At 55.4% G+C, this 19,386-nt stretch overlaps 1 protein-coding gene across 1 annotated transcript; it reads left to right on the top strand.

The window, feature by feature from the left end:
* Positions 1–3,879: 3,879 nt before the first annotated feature.
* Positions 3,880–16,234, top strand: KCNN4 (potassium calcium-activated channel subfamily N member 4). The gene is made up of 8 exons (XM_024132429.1): positions 3,880–4,038; positions 6,955–7,050; positions 8,306–8,736; positions 11,026–11,161; positions 13,711–13,821; positions 14,069–14,187; positions 14,531–14,600; positions 16,040–16,234. Exons 1-8 carry the CDS (start codon positions 3,880–3,882, stop codon positions 16,202–16,204), a joined length of 1,287 nt encoding a protein of 428 aa, XP_023988197.1. The 3' UTR covers positions 16,205–16,234.
* The last annotated feature ends 3,152 nt before the right edge of the window (positions 16,235–19,386 follow it).

Consider the following 19,386-nt stretch of genomic DNA (forward strand, 5'->3'; position numbering starts at 1 on the left):
CCCCCATAGCCCAGAACTTCCGTTTGGAGGCAGGTACCCTCCCACTGTGACCCATCGCCGCCCACCCTGGCATCTCCCACACTCTGCCTACTCTCTGCTTTTCTCTTTTAGTCGTGGTCTCTTTGGAGGCAAAATTTCCCTCCGCTCCAACTTCCCTGTCTTGATTCTGACTCCTGCTTTCTCTTCACCACTAGGTCTCTTCTGTCTCCAGCTCTTTGAGTTTGTAAAAACTTCTCCCCCCAACCTCCTCCCTGCCCTCTCTCCCACTCCTTCTCAGTCTGTCTCCCTCCCTCTCCTCTGGCTCCAACATTTATGGTCTCTCTGGTGGTCTCTCTCCCCTCAGTGTTTCACAGTTGCCTGCGCTGGAGCACAGAGGCTGTGGAAGGCCTGGGGCTAGAGGTCTCTGTTCCGTGGCCACTGACCCTCAGGCAGCCGCAGTCTCTGTGCCCCTGGCCTTTGGCCCCTGAGGGAGGCTGGGGTGGAACTGGGAGGGGCAAAGCTGTTCCCAGCTGTGCCCCTGAACAGGAGAGAGAAACTGAGGCAGAGAGGAGCTTAGAGAGGCCCAGACACACAGGGCACTAGAGATGGAGAGAGGATGAGGCAGAAAAGACAGCACAGGCAGAGATGGAGACAGAGTCAGAGAGCAACAGACAGAGACACAGATAGCAACGAACACAGAGAGGGGCAGGGAGCGAGCGTGAAACAGAAAACCAGTGAGATCGTAGGATCTCACTTCGATGTGGAATCTAAAAAAAAGGGTACAAATGAACTTATTTACAAAACAGAAACAGACTCAGAGACACAGAAAACAAACATATGGGTACCAAAGGGGATGGAGGGAAGGAATAAATTAGGAGTATGGGGATTAACAGAATCACACTACCATATATAAAATACAAAAACGACAAAGATTTGCTATATAGCACAGGGAGCTACACTCAATATGTTGTAAAAACCTATAATGGAAAAGAATCTGAAAAAGAATATATATATAACCGAATGTGTGACTGAATCACTTTGAAACTAATCACCTGAAACTAACACAATATTGTAAATCAACTAAAACAAACAAGGTTATCAAAGGGGAAAGGGTGGGAGGGATAAATTGGGAATTTGGGATTAACGGATACACACTACGGTATGTAAAATAAACAACAAGGACCTACTGTATAGCACAGGGGACTACATTTAATATCTTGTAATAACCATAGTGGAAAAGAATCTGAAAGAGAATATAAATATTATATATACATATATATAACTGAATTACTTTGCTGTACATCCGAATCATTGTAAATCAACTACTTCAATAAAAAAAATTTTTAAACAGTGGGATGCAGGGATAGACACAGAGACAGAGATGCTGAGAGACATAGGGACACAAAGAGAGGCAGAACCAGACAGAGAAATGGAACCAGAGAAATGGACGGAGAGAGACAGAGCCAGAAGATACTTAGAACAGAGACAAAGGCATAAAGGAGAGGAAAAGAGAGACAGAGAAAGACAGACGGAGAAAGAGATAAAGAGGAACCGAGGAACCGAAAGGCTTCCAGAGCGGGAGAGACCGAGACAGCAGTCTGAGGCAAGGCCTGGGGGAGCCAAGAGGGAGCGGGGTGCGGGGGTGTTGCCGGTCAGGCTGCAGCCTGGTGATCCCCCGGCTGCAGCATCTCCACCAAGCAGACAGGCACGTGTCTCCATCACTCCTCCGCCGCGCCTCATCCCGAGTGGGAATCACATGTGCACCACGGGGCCGGGCCCCAGCGTAGGTTGTGTTTTTGTCACCGGGTGTGTCTGTGTGTGCAGTTTGGTGTCTCCGGGTGTGTCCGTGTGGGTTGTGTTGGTGTGACGCCAGGCAGGTCTGTGTGTCTCATTGCCCTGTGGCTGGAGGGACCACGTTCCTACATGGCATACAACTCAGGAGGGGAGAGGGTTTATGTCTGTGTGTTTCCCCCGAGAGTGGTGTCCATAGGGCCACCCACCACACGGTGAGAGGGGTTTTGTGTCACCTCGCCAGTGAGTCCCCGTGTGTTGCTGGTGGAGGGTTTTGATCTGTGTCTAGATGTACGGTGTACAGACCCGTGCGTAACTTCTGTGCTGCTGCATGTGGTCACGTGCCACACGGTTGTCACTCTGGGGGTCACCGTGCATCAGTCTGCATTGCATTCGCTGTTCTGGGCGTCAGACACGTTGTGTCTCTTCTTTATGGGTGTTGTGTGTGTAAAGTTGCGTACCACTCAGCGATGTGACCCTGTGTCTCCTTCCAGGTGTGTGTCCGTGTTGGGGCCTCTCTTTTCCCTGCCGAGAACACAGACCGGGGACCCACACGCAGAGCGTTGTGTTTGCTATGGCTGTGTATTACATTGTACCAGAGGGCGTTCCCCGGTGCCGCGTGTGGTGTCGTCGCAGGCCTAAGTGATGGCTGTGTCAGTGGGCCACATCTACTGGTTCATGAGACACAGTGTTTGTGCTGGGAAATAGTGTAGCACGTGTTTTGTGTCATTGTGTCTTTGTGTATTCCACTATATATGTTGTGTTTGTGTGGCCACCTGTGTTGGAGTGTATCATGTGCCAGGCTGTGTGTGGGTATGGTTTATGGTGTCGGCCCGAGGCGATGGTGCATGTTTTACTCTGCGCACGTTGCTCTTGGGCGTCAGGGTCCACGTAGCCTGTGGCCAGCCCCCCTCCCCCGGGGGCACCATTCTTGGTTGTGTCCTGTGTGGTGCACCAAAATAGATCAAAATGTCTTACATGGGGCACGTGCCGCTTGGGTTTCTGTGTGTGTCACTGTGCCTATAGGTCCGTTCCTACACGCACCCGTTCATATTGTTCTCTGACTGCATATATGAACGGCATCGTGCACTGGGGTATATTGTCTGTCAGGGCGAATCCACGTGTGTCGTGACTCATTCTATGAGCATATGTGCTTGAGTCACCACGTGCCGTGACGTACGTCAGTGTGCATTTCTCTACGTGCTGGGTGATTGGAGACTGCCACGGGTGTGTCCCTAAACGCTGTGTGTCTGCACATGTCGCGTTTTGTTCCACAGGTGTGTGATGGCTGAGTGCTTTGTTCACACAGATATGTTGTGTGTGGCGTCTGGGGATTGCGAGGTCAATACAGATTGTGTGTTTGTGGAACACCCGTGTATGTTGTGTTTGTGTAGCTACGAATGGGCCTCATCCTGTGTGAGGTGTCTGGGTGTGGCTGTTTGTGTCAGCAGATGTCGTGCCAACTTTGATCGCGGTGTTTGTGCCTGTGTGTGGACAATATTTAGGTGGCCGTGCGTGCCACGGGGCGCTGCCTGCCTCACTAAGTGCCAGTGTGTGTCGCATCATGTGTGTGGTGTCCGGGTGTGGCTGTGAGTTTCAGAGCTTGTCGAGAGTTGTGAGTCACTCGGTGTAGGTTGTGTTGTATGCCCATGGGTGTTATAGGTTCTGTCTCCGGCCATGCCTGCCGCGTTTGAGGGTGTTATCACCCTGTGTTGCATGGTGTCCGGGTGTGGCTGAGTGTAGGTGTGTATTACACGCTGCAGACCGTTGTGTATGACAAAGCCCATTGTGTGTTGGTGTGTGTCTTAATCCATGTGGACACACGCCTCTTCCTTGTTCTGCCCCAAGACACACCCAGCCCCTCCTTAGTCTGGGAAGGGGGGTTGGGGAGCCTCCCCTCTGCCCAGGGGCCTCCCCAGCACCTCCCCGCCCTGCCCAGCAGTCACCACCCCCCAGAGGGCACAGGCTCTGCTGCGCCTCAGAGCAAGAGCTCGGAGCGAGGGGGCAGAGCAGGCCGGGGACCTGCAAGCCATAGTGGCTGCTCTTTGTGTGCTGCGAGGTGGGGGACTCTGGGCCGGAAGCTGGCTGAGCCCCAAGACCCCGGGGGCCATGGGCGGGGAGGTGGTGCCGGGCCTGGGGGCCCTGCGGCGGAGAAAGAGTCTGCTGGAGCAGGAGAAGAGTCTGGCAGGCTGGGCTCTGGCACTGGCAGGAACCGGCATCGGACTCATGGTCCTGCACGCGGAGATGCTATGGTTCGGGGGGTGCCTGGTGAGTGGGGGCTGGAGGCTGAGACTCCCGAGTCTGGAGGGAGGAGGGGCTGGGGGCTGAGACTGCTGGGTCTGAGTGAGGAGGGGGCTGGGGGCCAGGACTCTCGGGTCCTGAGTGAGTAGAGGCTGGAGACCCCTGGGTCTGAGAGTGGAGGGGGCTGAGGGCTGGACTCCTGGGACGTAGGGAGGTAAATGCTGGGGGCCCTCTCTGCAAAAGGAAGGGAAGAGGGGTCACAGAGTGTCAGTCTGAAGGTATTGCAATTAGACAGTTGGAGGTCCAGGACCCCTGGAGGCCAGGAGGTGGCTGGTCAGATACTTGAGTCTCCCAAGAGCAGATTAGGGGAGAGGTAACCCCAGGTTCAGGGAAGGGAGGGTGGGGAGAAAGGCTGACTTCTTCCAGTAGGCGGCAGCTCCTTGGTCCTTATCTAATCTCTAATGTTCGCCGCAGTATCTCAGAGGCAAAGGGCAGAGACCAAAAGAACTGGCTGGGTGGCGGGGTGGGAAAAGAAAACAAGCACCGCCCCCTCCCCCCTCCATCTCCATCATTAAGAAGCTCAGCTTCCCCAGAATCTATGGGCTATTTAGTCTGGGAGATAAGGGAGAGGTAGGTTTATGGTAGCCTGGACTCCTGGGTCCCAGGAGAGGAGAGGCTGGGGCCCGGGCTCCTTAGAGGTGACTTAGAGCGTTTTTAGGGGAAGAGGGGCTGACTTTGAGGATAGTGTGAGTGGGGAAGGAAAGAACAAGTGGGGCTAGGACAGGTCTGAGCAGGCTCCCAGCACATCCCAGCCCTGGTCCGGGCAGTGATGGGGGCAGATGAAGGACACGGGTAAGAACTGGCGGCTTGAGGACAGCACAGAATTGCTCAACAGGAAAGGAGGGGTTGGAGATCTGTCTAGGGTAAGGGACGTGGAATTGGGCTGGTTGGAGGGCACTGATTTGAGGATTGAGTTGGGGGGATTTCTTGGGGACAACACTCAGGCTTGCACTTGGGGGTGGGAGAGGCAGGCAGCTTTGAAGTGACCAGGAGCCACATGGACTGTCAGGGCAAGCTGGCTTCCTCTGGCCGGGTGGCCAGGCGAGGGCAGCGGGCACTGAGGGGGTGGGGCTGCCGAAGCCCATGCCAACAGGAAGCATGGCTGGGCCGACCCGCCGCTCCCACACTTCAGCACCCCGCCCAGCAGGGGAGGTGAGGACAAGGGAGCCCTGGCAGATGGGAAGGGACGGGGGGGTCTTTCCTACGCCACCCCATCCCTCACCTCCACTTGCTTCCCTCTACCACCTGCCAGGCTGCTGCCTCCAGCACAGGGACTCTGGAATCTGCTGCAGCTCTCTGAGCCTCAGTTTTCCCAACTGGAAGCCGGGGGTGAGGGTTGAAATACATGACCCGAAGGGTCCTCCTCGGCCCCCTTTCTATGACTGCCTTGACAACACTCGTGTCCCCTCCCCAACTCCACCGTAACCTAATAAACTCATTTTGCAGGGATCCAGACACCTGCTCGCCAGGGGGGAAGGGCTGGAGGAGAGGCAGGTGCCAGACCCCACTGATGCAGGAGAACGTGATAGAGATAGTGGGGCGGGAGAGGGAGGATGGTGAGAGGTACCGAGAGGCAGCGATACACAGAGAGACCAAGACAAAGATGCAGTAAGAGACGGAGTGGTACAGACAGAGAAGGGGGTCGGGGATTCGGGGCAAGAGGAATTGGAAAGGCGAGAGGACCACCAGAGAAGTGGATTGCAGAGTGGGGAGGAGGTTGGGTCTAGTGGGGTGTTCTTTGGGACAAACTAAAGAACAGGACAGGGAACTGGGGAGCCACAGAAGGATGAAGGGGTGGGGAGGGCTAGGGACAACAGCACCATTGTTCGGGGAAGGGGGGGCAGGCCCCATGGGGCAGGAAACTGGCCCTCTTCCCCTGCACAGAGGGGGGCCCTGGCCGGGTCAGGGGAGCTGGCAGTGTTTTAGGAGAAACAGGTGCTGAGCTCAGAGTGGGAGCCCAGGTGGCCCCTTCCCCCTGACACCACCTCCCAGGCAGGGATCCCCGCACACACCCCCTCCTAGGGAATCCAGCAGTCTCAGTCTCCTCTAAATCCCTTCCTCAAGAATTCTAGATTCCTCCCAGGTATTGCCACACAAAGACAGGGAAAAAAACTTCCCGTGGTTTCTGGAGGCCATGTGCTTCTGGCCAGATCTGCCCTGGGCTTAGAGCCAGGAGAGAGGGCAGGAGGTGGGGAGGGGGGCAGAGGAGACACACGGGGCAGCAGGACTGGGGGGCCTTTCTCAGAGCTGGGGCTGGGGTCTTAGGAACCCAGCCCCCTGGATGAGGGCAGGGGAGGGTGTCATTCATTCCCTGGGGCCTGAGTGATAGTTTCTAGGCTTCTCAGGAACTGCGGAGGGCGGCGGTGGGGGTGGGGGGACCTGAAGTTGCTTTCTAGGGCAGAGACCAGCTGGGTGGGAAGGGAAGGGGAGGGACCACTCTTTAGAGGCTAAATGTCTATTTCTAGACACCCCATACACACACACACACACACACACACAAACACACACACACACACACACACACACACAACTGAGGAACTATTATTGATGGGGACGGGACCAGTATGGGGGAATTAGGGAGGAATGTGAGTTTCAAGGTCTTCCCTCAGGGGTGTGGTCCTAGGAGAAGAGCTGAGGAGGAGGGTGAACACTAGCACCTGGGCCAGGGCTGTCCCGTTGGGAAGGAAGAGGGCAGTCTCCCTGGGGACCAGGTGATGGTTTTGAGACTTCCCCAGACCTGAGGCATCAGGAGGAACTGGGCTGGGGGCTGGGGGTTAGGAGGCTAGGAAATTGGGAATGGAGAAGGGACGGCGGTTCGGGAAGCGTGCAGCGGGGACTGAGGGAGACCACGGATCTCACCCCTTTCTCTCTCCCTCCCAACAGTGGGCGATCCACCTGTTCCTGGTTAAATGCATGATCAGCATCTCCACGTTCTTTCTCCTTTCCCTTATTGTGGCCTTTCATGCCAAAGAGGTCCAGGTAGGCCCCCAGCCCCTTCCTAGCTCCCCTCAGCCCCGTCCCCCCACGCCCTGTCGGCTCACACTTCCCACCTCCTGGGCTGAGTAATGAGCTTCCTCCACCCTGAGATACATCCACACCCTCATCCACCCGGAGGGGATGAACCACGGACAGACAGCCCCCCGGAGCAGCCCTGACCTTCCTCCACCTGCTGCCCTCTGTCTCACCTTGCACACCTGTAGATGCTGAGAGTTCCCGCCCCCAGGCCTCTGTCCACGCTCTCCCCAGGTTGCCTCACACAAGACACAGCCTCCCAGATCTCACTTCTCCATCCCTGAGTCCCTACCTGTTCCCGTCCCAACAACCCAAGATCCTAGCCATGTGCCCACAGGTCCTTCCCCACTGCTGAGCTCCCCACCTCTGTGCCAACGACCCCACAGACCCAGGAGCCCTTCCCATCCGTATCCCCCCCTCCCATCTCATGTCTCAACCCACACTGGACTCTCCACCCCTTCCCCGCTCATCTCATCCCCCACATCCCCAGATCCTGTTCCCTTCCCCCCACACCTCTGCAGTATAAAATGAGGGTTATTGGTCGAGTGTGGTGACACCCCTTGCAGTGCCTGGCACACAAGATGTGCTCAGTAAGAAGTACACATTATCGTTAAAGCAGTCATTCGAGTAGTTAAGTGGCCTGAGGGCCCTGGGCCTCAGTTTCTGCATCTATAAAATGGGGGGTAAGAATATTTTCAATCTCACTGTCTCGTGAGCATTCACTGAGTCACAACACATACAGAGGATAGCGCAATGCCTGGCACCTCCAAAGTGCCCTGTAAATGTTGGCTATTATCATTGCTAATGGGATGATGGCAATTACTACTGCGTCCCCAGAAACTGGAGTAGTACACAGCTCTATGGATGTGGAATGTAATTTCTTGGGGAGGCAGGGGTTTTGTTTTGTTTGTTTTGTCCACCCATATCCTCAATATGTCTCAATATATCGAACAATGTCGGGCATACAATAAGCACTCAATAAGTGTTCCTGGGCTGTAAGTTCTGGAAGTGGGCTGAAACTAGGAGGGGGAGAAGGTGGAGAGATGTCTTCCTCGGGTCCTGCCCTGCCCCTTCCCACCCTCCCGGGCCCCATGCCCTGCGCTATCTGCCTCCCTCTCCGGCCCCGCGGGCGCGCCCCCCTTATCTCCCCGCGCAGGCTGGGGAGCGGGCGCCTGACCTTCGTGTGACCCCCCTCCTTCTCCATCCGTTCCCCTCCCTGCAGCTGTTCATGACGGACAACGGGCTCCGGGACTGGCGCGTAGCGCTGACCGGGCGGCAGGCGGCGCAGATCGTGCTGGAGCTGGCTGTGTGCGGGCTGCACCCGGCGCCGGTGTGGGGCCCGCCGTGCGCGCAGGTCTCGGGGTCCGCGCAGACGGCGGCCACGCAGTCCTGGCCGAGTTTCCTGGGCCAGGCGGAGGCGCTGCTGTCGCTGGCCATGCTGCTGCGCCTGTACCTGGTGCCCCGCGCCCTGCTCCTGCGCAGCGGCGTCCTGCTCGACGCCTCCTACCGCAGCATCGGCGCGCTCAACCAGGTCCGCTTCCGCCACTGGTTCGTGGCCAAGCTGTACATGAACACGCACCCCGGCCGGCTGCTGCTCTGCCTCACGCTCGGCCTCTGGCTCACCACCGCCTGGGTGCTGTCGGTGGCCGAGAGGTGAGGGTGCGGGGGGAGGGGAGGGCGGGAAGTGCCGGTACCTGGAGCCTCTGGAGGAGCCGCTTACAACCACCATCGCCCTGTACCGTGGCGCAGGCTGGGACTCCCTGGGACCAAGAAGTGGAGAAAGCCTTTCGCCCCAAAGCCTTTCCTCCACCTGCAGTCTCCAGTCTCCCCAGACACACACACACACACACCATAGGAAGCCCTGCCCTTCCTGTTTCCAAATCCCTCCTGCCTCAGGTTTCCAGGCATCTGTTCAGTCTCCACACGCAGGCACTGGGCCCTGGCCAAGGGTTGCACCTGCTTTGGAGGAAGGGGACATCTTTTCCAAATTAGCACAGATGCACGGTGGGTGCTCCCGGTGACCCCCGGGCTGTGCCAGAAGGGAATTTCATGCAGAGAATTGGTACGGGAATTCGAGGCCCCCTGCTGGCCTTTGACCTGATGCTGGAAATGTACCCCTCAGGGCCTCCACTTACCTTACAGATAAACAAATTGGGGGTAATCTTAGCCAGTGGTTCTCAAAGTGTGGTTCAGGGGCCAGCAGCATCTCCTGGGAACTGGTTGCAAAGCCAAATTCGCAGGCCCCACCCGGATCTATGGAATCCAAAACTCTGGTGGGTTGGGCCCAGCAATCTTTTTTAACAGTTCACGCTGATGCTGGCTCAAATTTGAGAACCTCTGGTTTAGTACATCTGGCAAAGCGTTCTTGACGGGAGATGGAGAATGGGAAGAACTGGCCTTAGATCTCTCTTCTCTCAGCCTCTGTTTCTGCATCTATAAAATGGGTATCAAAATCCAACATCTTTAAAGTCTCCCTGGCAATTCTAATCTTTCATGATTTTAAATTCATTCATCTCACAGGATCTCAGTTTTCTCAGTTGAGAAATTGGTCAGGATCAGTAAATGATACTCTCACCAATTTTCTCACCTGAAAAAAGGGAGGATGGGGAGGGAGCCAAATTTCTAAATCTGTTTGAGGCAGAAGTCCTCATACTTGAATGTATTTGGGGATGAAAGGGCTTGGAGCTTAAGAGGGCAGATTTAATCCCCACCTCCAGACACTAATTTAGTGGGTTTGAGGTGTCTGGGGCCCTGGTGAATGATGCTTTCCCTGCTTTGGCCTAACTGTGGGTCAAAGTTAGACAGATCCTGATTATCAATCCTTTCCATGGCTGGACCTAAATGTCCCCTCCTATGAAGTGAGGGGAAAAGAGGCAGAGTCCGCCAAGCCTTTTTATTTTTTTTTTTAATGTGCATTTATTTACTTATTTTAAAGATTTATTTATTATTTATTTTATTTTATTTATTTTATTTTATTTATTTTTGGCTGTGTCGGGTCTTGGTTGCGGCACGCAGGATCTTTTGTTGCGGCACGTGGGCTTCTCTCTAGTTGTGGCGTGCAGGTTTTCTCTTCTCTAGTTCTGGCATGCAGGCTCCAGGGCGCGTGGGCTCTGTGGTTTACGGCACGCAGGCTCTGGTTGAGGTGTGCAAGCTCAGTGGTTGTGGTGTGCAGGCTTAGTTGCCCTGTGGACTGTGGGATCTTAGCTTCCTGACCAGGGATCGAACCCGTGTCCCCTGCATTGTAAGGTGGGTTCTTTACCACTGGACCAGCAGGGAAGTCCCCGGCCAAGCCTTTTTAGAGTCCCACCTTTTTAGTCCTGATAGGGCCACCTCTAGGCCATAGAGCATCTTTGTGGAAATTAGAAAAAGGTGCCCCTTCCTTTGAGTGGATGCAGCCCCCTGCTGGGTCTGACAAGTGGACTTCAGGCTGGGTTTCCGCCCCCCTCTCAACCCCTCAACCACACGCTCTGAATGCAGTAGCCCTGGTAGCCTGGCTGAAACCAAAGGCTTTGGAATTGGTCGGATCCAGGTTCAAATCCCACAGCCCAGAGTGGTTGAGAATCTTGCCCAGGTCACACAACAAAGAGGAGGCCAGGCAGGCCCTCCAAAGCCCAGAACTTACTGGCTTTTTCTGAGTGCTTCTTGGAAATGTGGGTGTATGTTAAGAAAGAGGGTATCAAACATCACAGGAGGGCTTCCCTGATGGTGCAGTGGTTGAGAGTCCGCCTGCCGATGCAGGGGACATGGGTTCGTGCCCTGGTCCGGGAAGATCCCACATGCCACGGAGCGGCTGGGCCCGTGAGCCATGGCCGCTGGGCCTGCGCGTCCGGAGCCTGTGCTCCGCAACGGGAGAGGCCACAGCAGTGAGAGGCCCGTGTACCGCAAAAAAAAAAAAAAAAAAAAATCACAGGAACCCCAGAATTAACCCACTCTTCCCCACAGACAGACCGTTAATGCCACCGGGCACCTTTCAGACACACTGTGGCTGATCCCCATCACATTCCTGACCATCGGCTACGGGGACGTGGTGCCGGGTACCACATGGGGCAAGATTGTCTGCCTCTGCACTGGGGTCATGGTGAGTACACCCACTCAGGGACCCTTCCTTTATCCCACACTGCTCATCCCCTGGGCCCCAGGAAACCACGGAGCCAACTAAGGCACTCAGGGACACCCCCAAGAAACTCAGGTGTCTGGACCCCCACAGCCCCATTCCCTGTCCAGGACACAAACACTAGCCTCATTTCCTTTGAAAATCCAGGAATCCATCCCGAGTCCTTGCTCTCTCCAGAACCTAGGACCCAGCCCTCATCCTCCTCGGGAACACAGGCCCCTGACCTCCCAGCCCCATTTCCTCCCAGATTCCAGGAATCCAGTCCCAAGCCCCACCAAGACTCAGCTATCTCTCCCTCTCCCCCCTTTACTCTCTCAATCATCCAGGACTCAGGTACCTGGTTTCCCAGCTCTAGGCTCTTCCAGGACCCAGGAATCCAGTCTCCCAGCCTCCAGTAAAGCTATTTATTGCGTCTAGACATCAAGAGCATGCCTGTGGGCTCAGGCTGCCTGGGTTCAAACCCTGCTTCTGCCCACCTCCTAGCTGGGAGTCAGCCACACAATCTTTCTGGGCCTCAGTTTCCTCATCTATAAAATGGGGATGCTGATACCAGTGTACTCCTCATGGGGTTCCTGAGAAGACGAAATGAATTAAACCACGTAAAGGGTCTCAAACACAGAAAATGCTCAGTAAATGGGTCAGGGGGTGGCGATGCAGAAGCTGTTATTGTAACTGGTTCCAGACATCTGGCTGCCCCTACCCCAGCTCTTGTGCCCTCAAGGATGAGGCAGAGGCTCCCCAAGCCCCAGACTCCAGCCTCCTCCCCAGAGTCGGCCTCCTCCTAAATCTAGTCATCTGCCCCCTTCCCCTCACAGACCCAGCACCCAATGCCTTGGCCTTCACCTCCCTGTGAGATCTGGCTCCCTTCACCCACAGGGATTCAAGCCTCCAGCCCCAGCCCTGATTTGTCCCAGGAAGGACATGGTGAATCCCCCAGTCCTGGGTCCACAGGTGATGCATGGGGTGAAATATGACAGCCCTCTCCCCTCCAGCAGTGAGTCTTTGTGACTAGGAAAGAGGGGCAGAGACTCAGCCAAGGACACGCTCCCAAAGGGTCAGGGACCCTCAGGGCTGCCTGGGACCTCCTCCCTCATTTGACAAAAGGAGAAACTGAGAGATAAGGCAATTTGCACTCGAGCTCACGGCCCACTCCTAGCTGAGAGGTTCCAGGGTACGATGGTGTTAACTCATGGAATCCTCGGAGTAATACTGTGAGGCTGTGCACATTTTACAGATAAGAAACTCAGACACTGAGAGATGAGATAACTTGCTCTGAAGCTGGGCTTGACAGCCAAGCAGTCCCAGAGCCAAGGTTTACAGCTAGTAATTATTTTGAGGGTCAAGAGTTGAAACATAGGGGGTGGGGGAAGACTTCAGGAGATTCATTCTAACTCCAGGGAGAGTGAACAGGTGCTACAGAGCAGTTGGGATTTGCTGGGGCCTTGAAGGATCAGAGGCCTCGAGAAGGAAGGGAGAAGAGTGAGACCAAGGTGCTCAGGCAGGTGAGGGCTGAGTTGCCTGGGACGGAAGCTGCGCAGAGGAAGAAGGGCGGCCTGGACCTTGGAAGGCCTTGAGAGCTGGGCTAAGAAGTCTGGGGCAGTGGGAGCCTAGAAGGAGATTAGGGTGAGGGCGTCAGGGTCATAACTGGGTGTTCGATCTCCCTGGGGTCAGGGTGGAGTGAGGGAAAGGCTGGAGACTGTCCAGAAGGGAGAGGATGTGGCCAGAGCTGGGCAGAGGCTGTAGGGGTGGGGAGGAGGGGGAGGGACACCCTCTGTGACCTGATGGCCCACTGGACCGTGGGGAGGAAAGGGTCCCCCAGGAGCCTGAGGTCTGCTCCTTGCCCAGAACCAGCCCTTCTCCCCAATCGCCAATCACACATTTAACAAAAGAGAACATGGGCTTCCCTGGTGGCGCAGTGGTTAAGAATCCGCCTGCCAATGCAGGGGACACGGGTTCGAGCCCTGGTCCGGGAAGGTCCCACATGCCGCGGAGCAACTAAGCGCGTGTGCCACAACTACTGAGCCTGCGCTCTAGAGCCCGCGAGCCACAACTACTGAGCCCACACACCACAACTACTGAAGCCCGCGCACCTAGAGCCCGTGCTCTGCAAGAGAAGCCACCGCAATGAGAAGCCCGCGCACCGCAACAAAGAGTAGCCCCTGCTCGCCGCAACTAGAGAAAGCCCGCGTGCAGCGACGAAGACCCAATGCAGCCAAAAATAAATAAAATAAAATAAATATACTTTTTTTTAAAAAGAGAGAGAACACTGTGATGGTGTAAATACCACACCCAGGAGTTGGACTCGGACGCATGATTTTATGATCTCAGCTCCACCACTGGGAGCTGTGGGACCCTGGTTCTCTCTGGGCTGGTTTGCTTGTCTGTCAACTAGTGGTGGTGGTGCCTGCCGTCTGTGGCCGTTGGAACGGTTCAAGGAGAGAGAGAGTTGGTGGCACGTGGCTGGTCCTCAGATCCCCACGGGCCTTGTGTCATAGTGCCTGCTGTGCCCACAGGGGGTCTGCTGCACAGCCCTGCTGGTGGCCGTGGTGGCCCGAAAGCTGGAGTTTAATAAGGCAGAGAAGCACGTGCACAACTTCATGATGGATATTCAGTATGCCAAAGAGGTGAGGGGCGCCTCCAGCACCCAGAGCACACCCCTCCCTCAGCCCCAGGATCCAGGCCCCCGGCCCCTCCCCCGTCAGCCCCAGGATCCAGGCCCCCGGCCCCTCCCCCGTCAGCCCCAGGATCCAGGCCCCCGGCCCCTCCCCCGTCAGCCCCAGGATCCAGGCCCCCGGCCCCTCCCCCGTCAGCCCCAGGATCCAGGAACCCTAGGAGGACTATCTCCCTTGACACTGTGAAACCCACCCCCAGATGAAGGAGTCGGCCGCCCGAGTGCTGCAAGAGTCCTGGATGTTCTACAAACATACACGCAGGAAGGACTCTAGAGCCGCCCGCAGGCACCAGCGCAGGCTGCTGGCCGCCATCAGCAGGTGAGGACCTCTGTGCGTGCGCACGCCATGTCCAAGTCTCTTCTCTGCAGGGTGCGCGCGCACGTGTGTGTGTGTGTGTGTGTGTGTGTGTGTGTGTGTGTGTGTGAGACTGAGCATGAACGCGTGCCCAGGTCAGGATGCCCATCTGTTGTCTTACTGAACGGATGCCCACCTGGGCCTCACAGTGACTCTGCATGATGGTTTCGTTTACATGTCTCAGAGTGTCTGTGGGCCTGGATGCCCGGGTCTCTATGTGGGAGGCGGGCTCATGGGTGCAGCCACCCCCTCTCATCCCACCTCTGAGCTAGGGCCACTCTGACCCCCCCATTTTTTTTACCCCCAGGTTCCGCCAGGTGCGGCTGAAACACAGAAAGCTCCGGGAAAAAGTGAACTCCATGGTGGACATCTCCAAGGTACTGGGATCTCATGAGAGGGGGTCTGGGAGAAGAGGGAGGTTGGGGGCAGCTGGTAAGGAGATCTGGCCCTGGAATAGGGAACGCTGGCACACACAGGCACTCAATAAAGGTTTGTGGCTGAACGAACGAATGAATGAATAAGTGAATGATGCAATAGCGTTTCTCATGTAAGGTGCAGTTTCCTTTGTGTAGGTTTTTTTTTTTTTTTTTGCGGTATGTGGGCCTCTCACTGCTGTGGCCTCTCCCATTGCGGAGCACAGGCTCTGGTTGCGCAGGCTCAGCGGCCATGGCCCACGGGCCCAGCCGCTCCGCGGCATGTGGGATCCTCCTGGACTGGGGCACGAACCTGTGTCCCCTGCATCAGCAGGCGGACTCTCAACCACTGCGCCACCAGGGAAACCCACAGTTTCCTTTGAAACTTAAATAACTTGTACAAAGAACTCCAGTGTTCGATGTGAAATTATCTCCATTGTCAAGTTACTTACATGTGGACGGACATAAAATTCCTTTCAACTATGACTCTTATACAACAATAAAACCAAAGCAAATTGACAAACCAAGTTCAAAGACAAAGGGCAAAGCAATAAAATGCGAATTAACAGCACTGACACACGGACAGGTGACAATGTTTAGGGAAAACTCAATCTGTGTTGCTATTGTGAAGAGGGGGCCCAGGAGCGCTGGGCAGCCTTGCCTGGCCAAGGGGTGACTCAGCTTGCCCTCCTTCTGCTGGGTCCCCTTGATTCTGAAGTGTTCGGGTAGGTGACATCACACCCCCTGGCTTGCCTCACAGCACCTCTTGCTTATCCGGTAGCCTTTGCTTTTTTCTCATTAGTCCACGACAATTCAAACAGTGGCCCTGGGCCCCAATACCATGGTAAACACAGCCACAGATGCTGGCCCCTAAACTGCATGGTGGCGGCCTAAATCTGCCGGAATTGGCAGGTCGTGATTTCCAAGATTATCCACCCAGCCCAAAACACGGAAGTCAAGAGTTCTCATAGAAAGCTCACACACACTCAAGGACGAAGCTGTGAACCCTAGTTTGAGAAGGCAGAGAAAGGGCTCTGTGGATTGTGAAGTCAGGCAGTCATCAATTCCACAAAGATTTAAGTGAGCACCTACTACGTTCTAGGGCCTCCCTGATCCAGGTGCTGCCTTGGGCGTGTCATTTAACTGCTCCAGGCCTGTTTCCTCAGCTCTTAAAAATGGACACAGGATTCCCACTGCTCACACTTTTAGGAGGATTTTAAACTATAAAGAGCACCGGGCCAAGCTGCTGGGCGGTGGCAGGTGGTTGATAAGGTAACTGATATCACTGAGGATAATCCTCCAAGGCCTGTAAGGACTTAGTAAATGCTGGCTCCGCTGCCTTACTCCACGGGGCAGGGAGAGTCTCCCCCAGCCCCCGATCCCTCTGACCTCTCTCTACCCAGATGCACATGATCCTCTGTGACCTGCAGCTGGGTCTGAGCACCTCACACCAGGCCCTGGAGAAGCAGATTGATGCGCTGGCAGGGAGGCTAGACACCCTGACCGAGCTGCTTCGCGCTGCCCTGGGTCCACGGCAGCTTCCAGAACCAAGCCAGGAGGCCACGTAGCTGGTAAGGGAGCTGGGACTTGGGCAGGAGAACATCCTGGAGGAAGGGTGCCTGTGGCCAGCACTCCATGTGGCTAAGGGGGTGGGGGATGGGTGGCCTGGAGGTGAGGCCACCCTTTCTCTTCCGCTCTGGCTCTGTCTGGAGGGAGGGACTCCAAGTTCGGGGCTGGACCAGCAGCAAAGGAAACAGACGTTCCATCCCTCCTTCACAGACCCTCTCAGTACCCCCTCCCTCTTTCTTTGCTTGGTCTCTGTCTCTGTCTCTTCCTCTGGTGTCTGGCGTGCCTGTCTATCCATCTTTCTGTTTGTCTCCCCAGGACCCATCCAGGAAGAACCAGGCTACTTTCCCCAGGATTGAGGTCAAGAACATTCTCTCTGCTACTCCTAACCCAGCCCCATGCATAAAGCCAGTTAAGCGTAAGGACCGAGGGGGGCCACACCTTGGGGTGGGTTGACTCCCTGATGACTGCTGGCGGGGACACTGGCTGAAGGAGGGAGGCCGTGGCCCATCCCCACCGAGGCCCCAAACGGGAAAATGGTCACCCCTGCCCCACATACCCTGTGCCTGGGCACTGGGACTCCTGAGTCCCAGAGGAGGAGGAGGGGAGCGGGGGCCCAGAGTCCAAGATCCTGGGCTGCATCAGTTACCCGCTGACCAGCATAGATGAAGGAACGAGGCCCGAGGCAGAAGGCAGAGCCCCCTGGCGGGAGATTGAGGAGGACACCAATTCTTCAGAGCTGCAGAGAATTATCTGGTGGGGGAGAAGGTGGGACCTGGGGGGAAGGGTGAAGCTCACCAGTCTCTGCTCTTATACTTTATAATAAATGTTAAACAAAGTCAGAAGAAGTTGCTGTTTCTTTCAAAACATATCCACACTCCAAACAGGCAGGTCAGCCAGTGGAACGCCCTTACCCTGTCTGAACCTGTTTCCCCATCTATAAAACGGAGGCCTCCAAGAAGTATCCTCCCAGGTCTGTAGGCTGGGGAGTCCTCAACTCCCGCCTGGCCCCAGCCCAGATCTGCGGCAAAGAGCAAGGGCTTTAAATTCAGGCCCAGGAGCCCCGCCCCCCAGCCCCTCCTCCCTCAGACCCAGGAGTCCAGGCCCCCAGCCCTCCTCCCTCAGATTTGGATCGGGGTCCAAATCCTGGCTCTGCTATCCACTGGCTGTGTGACTTTGGGCAAGTGGCTTCACCTCTGAACATTTCACTTCACCTGTAAGATGGGTCCACCTTCCCATGGGTCAGCTGTGAAGATTAAAACTGGGAGGGCACAGAGGGTCAGGCATTTAGTAAGAACAAATACATGAGAGAACTTAATCATTTTTATTAGTGCTACTGATTTTCAGACACAATGAATACGTGGCTGCCCTTTTTCTTTTTTCTACTGCCCTTTAACCCTCTCTACTCATATCCCACCAGAACCTAGAAGAAAACTCACCTATCAGGAGACTAACAGGAATTCCAAACCATCCTACGTACTTGTTTCATACCTGCTAGGACTAAGACAGAAAAAGGAAAGGGGGCTGGCACTTACAGAGGTCCTCCTGTACGCCCAGCTCTGCGCTCCTGTCTTGTAAGTCACCACCACCACTGCCCGCCCCACTCCACCCCATTGTACAGATACAGAAACTGAGGTTTCAAGAGGAGCAGGGCCTAGAGGTCCTGGATTCACACCCAGCTCATCCCACTACAGAGCCCTCCCTCTCTGCCCTGCTTGAGGTGAGTCAAAGACAGGGGAGCCTTGGACCCTGAATCTAGGTCTCACTTCCCACAGCCGCTTAGTTCCACTTGGAGAGGCTGATTCATCCTCGCTTCCCTTGATTTGAGGGGAAGCCCAGGCTGCGAGTCATCCTTCTCTGCTGAGCTATCTTTGGATTTCCCTGAAAGTCCACAGCCAGCCTCCCCCTCAGCCCCAAGAGCTAAACTAGGGCTTGCACCACCCACTGCCGCAGACAGCCCTTCCTCTGGACTCCAGCCCATCTAAGAGGAAGAGGAAACAGGAACATTTCCAACACCCTACCCCTGCAGTAAGCCCTCCTCAGTGATGCCAGATACCCTGCCGAACTCATTCCTCCAGGACCACCCTTTCCTAGTTGTACTTGGCTTCAGCGGGCAAACTCCTTCCTGCGCCTCCTTTGGGCCCCCGCTTAGATGTCCCCTCCTCCAGGAAGCCCTCTCTGAAGCTCCCATAGCCCCACGAACCTGCCTCTATTACAATAATAATATTTATTGGGCAAAGCCCCACGTTAAGTCCTTTATATAAATGATCTCACAAAATCTCTACAAAAGGAGACAAGGTGGTATTACTGGTCCCGTTTTACAGATGAGGAAACTGAGGCAGAGATTAAGAAACCTGCCCAAAGCCACAGCAAAGAGATGGGGGAGCTGGGATTTGACCCAGGTGGCCGGGCTCTGGAGCCCCAGCACTTAGCCAACCAGCCCATTCATTCGCTCAGAGATCCCTACACCCTATTTTCTTTTCTTTTTTTTTTTTTTTTCCCTATTTTCATTTTTGCTCTGTTGCGTCTTCAATGTCAAGGGCCTGGCATATACCAGGCCTCAGTGAATATCACTGAATGAACACACTTACTACCTGGGGTGGCTGGAAGCTTCTCACCCTCTACCACATGTTGGTTTCTTCTGGGACAAGAGACAAACTGGTTATAAGGGGCTTTTGACTAAGACACTAAGAGCACACGTGAGAGCACTCCTGTTCTGAGTTATCTCAGATCTGCCCCCACCACCCTGCCCCCACTCTCCACTGTGGAGCTCAGGTCCTGACCTCCCCCACCAGCAGTCTCTGCTCTCCCCCTCACACAATCAGCACGTCCTGAAGGCCCTGCACCAGGGGCAGGGCTGCAGGCATAAGTCAGATGGCTCTGCCCCCAGGGGCTCGGTCTCATGGTGATTTTGGCAACTTCCCCCTCCTACTTGTTTTGCCTCCATGCCCATGAGAGGACTGGGTGGGAAAAGTGGGTCCAGAGAGGGCTGGAGGGCTTACCAGGGTTAGAGAGCCAGTCAGGAGCTGAGGCCACCCAACCCCCCACCCCAACCATGCCCCAGACATTACCGGGCCCTTCCTCTGCTCAAAACCCTTCCATGGTTCCCACCTGTCCTTCTCTCAAAGTCTGGCTCCTAGTCCTAGCTCATTTTATCTCTTCTTGCAGGATCTTAGCTCCCTGA

This window comes from Physeter macrocephalus, chromosome 17, assembly GCF_002837175.3.
Source record: "Physeter macrocephalus isolate SW-GA chromosome 17, ASM283717v5, whole genome shotgun sequence".
Lineage (NCBI taxonomy): Eukaryota > Metazoa > Chordata > Mammalia > Artiodactyla > Physeteridae > Physeter > Physeter macrocephalus.

Excerpts from the sequence above, each read along its gene's own strand:
- KCNN4 (XM_024132429.1), top strand. The coding sequence starts at position 3,880 with ATGGGCGGGGAGGTGGTGCCGGGCCTGGGGGCCCTGCGGCGGAGAAAG. Across the intron at positions 8,737-11,025 it reads GTGCTGTCGGTGGCCGAGAG|ACAGACCGTTAATGCCACCG; the intron begins GTGAGGGTGCGG and ends TCTTCCCCACAG. Across the intron at positions 11,162-13,710 it reads GCCTCTGCACTGGGGTCATG|GGGGTCTGCTGCACAGCCCT; the intron begins GTGAGTACACCC and ends CTGTGCCCACAG.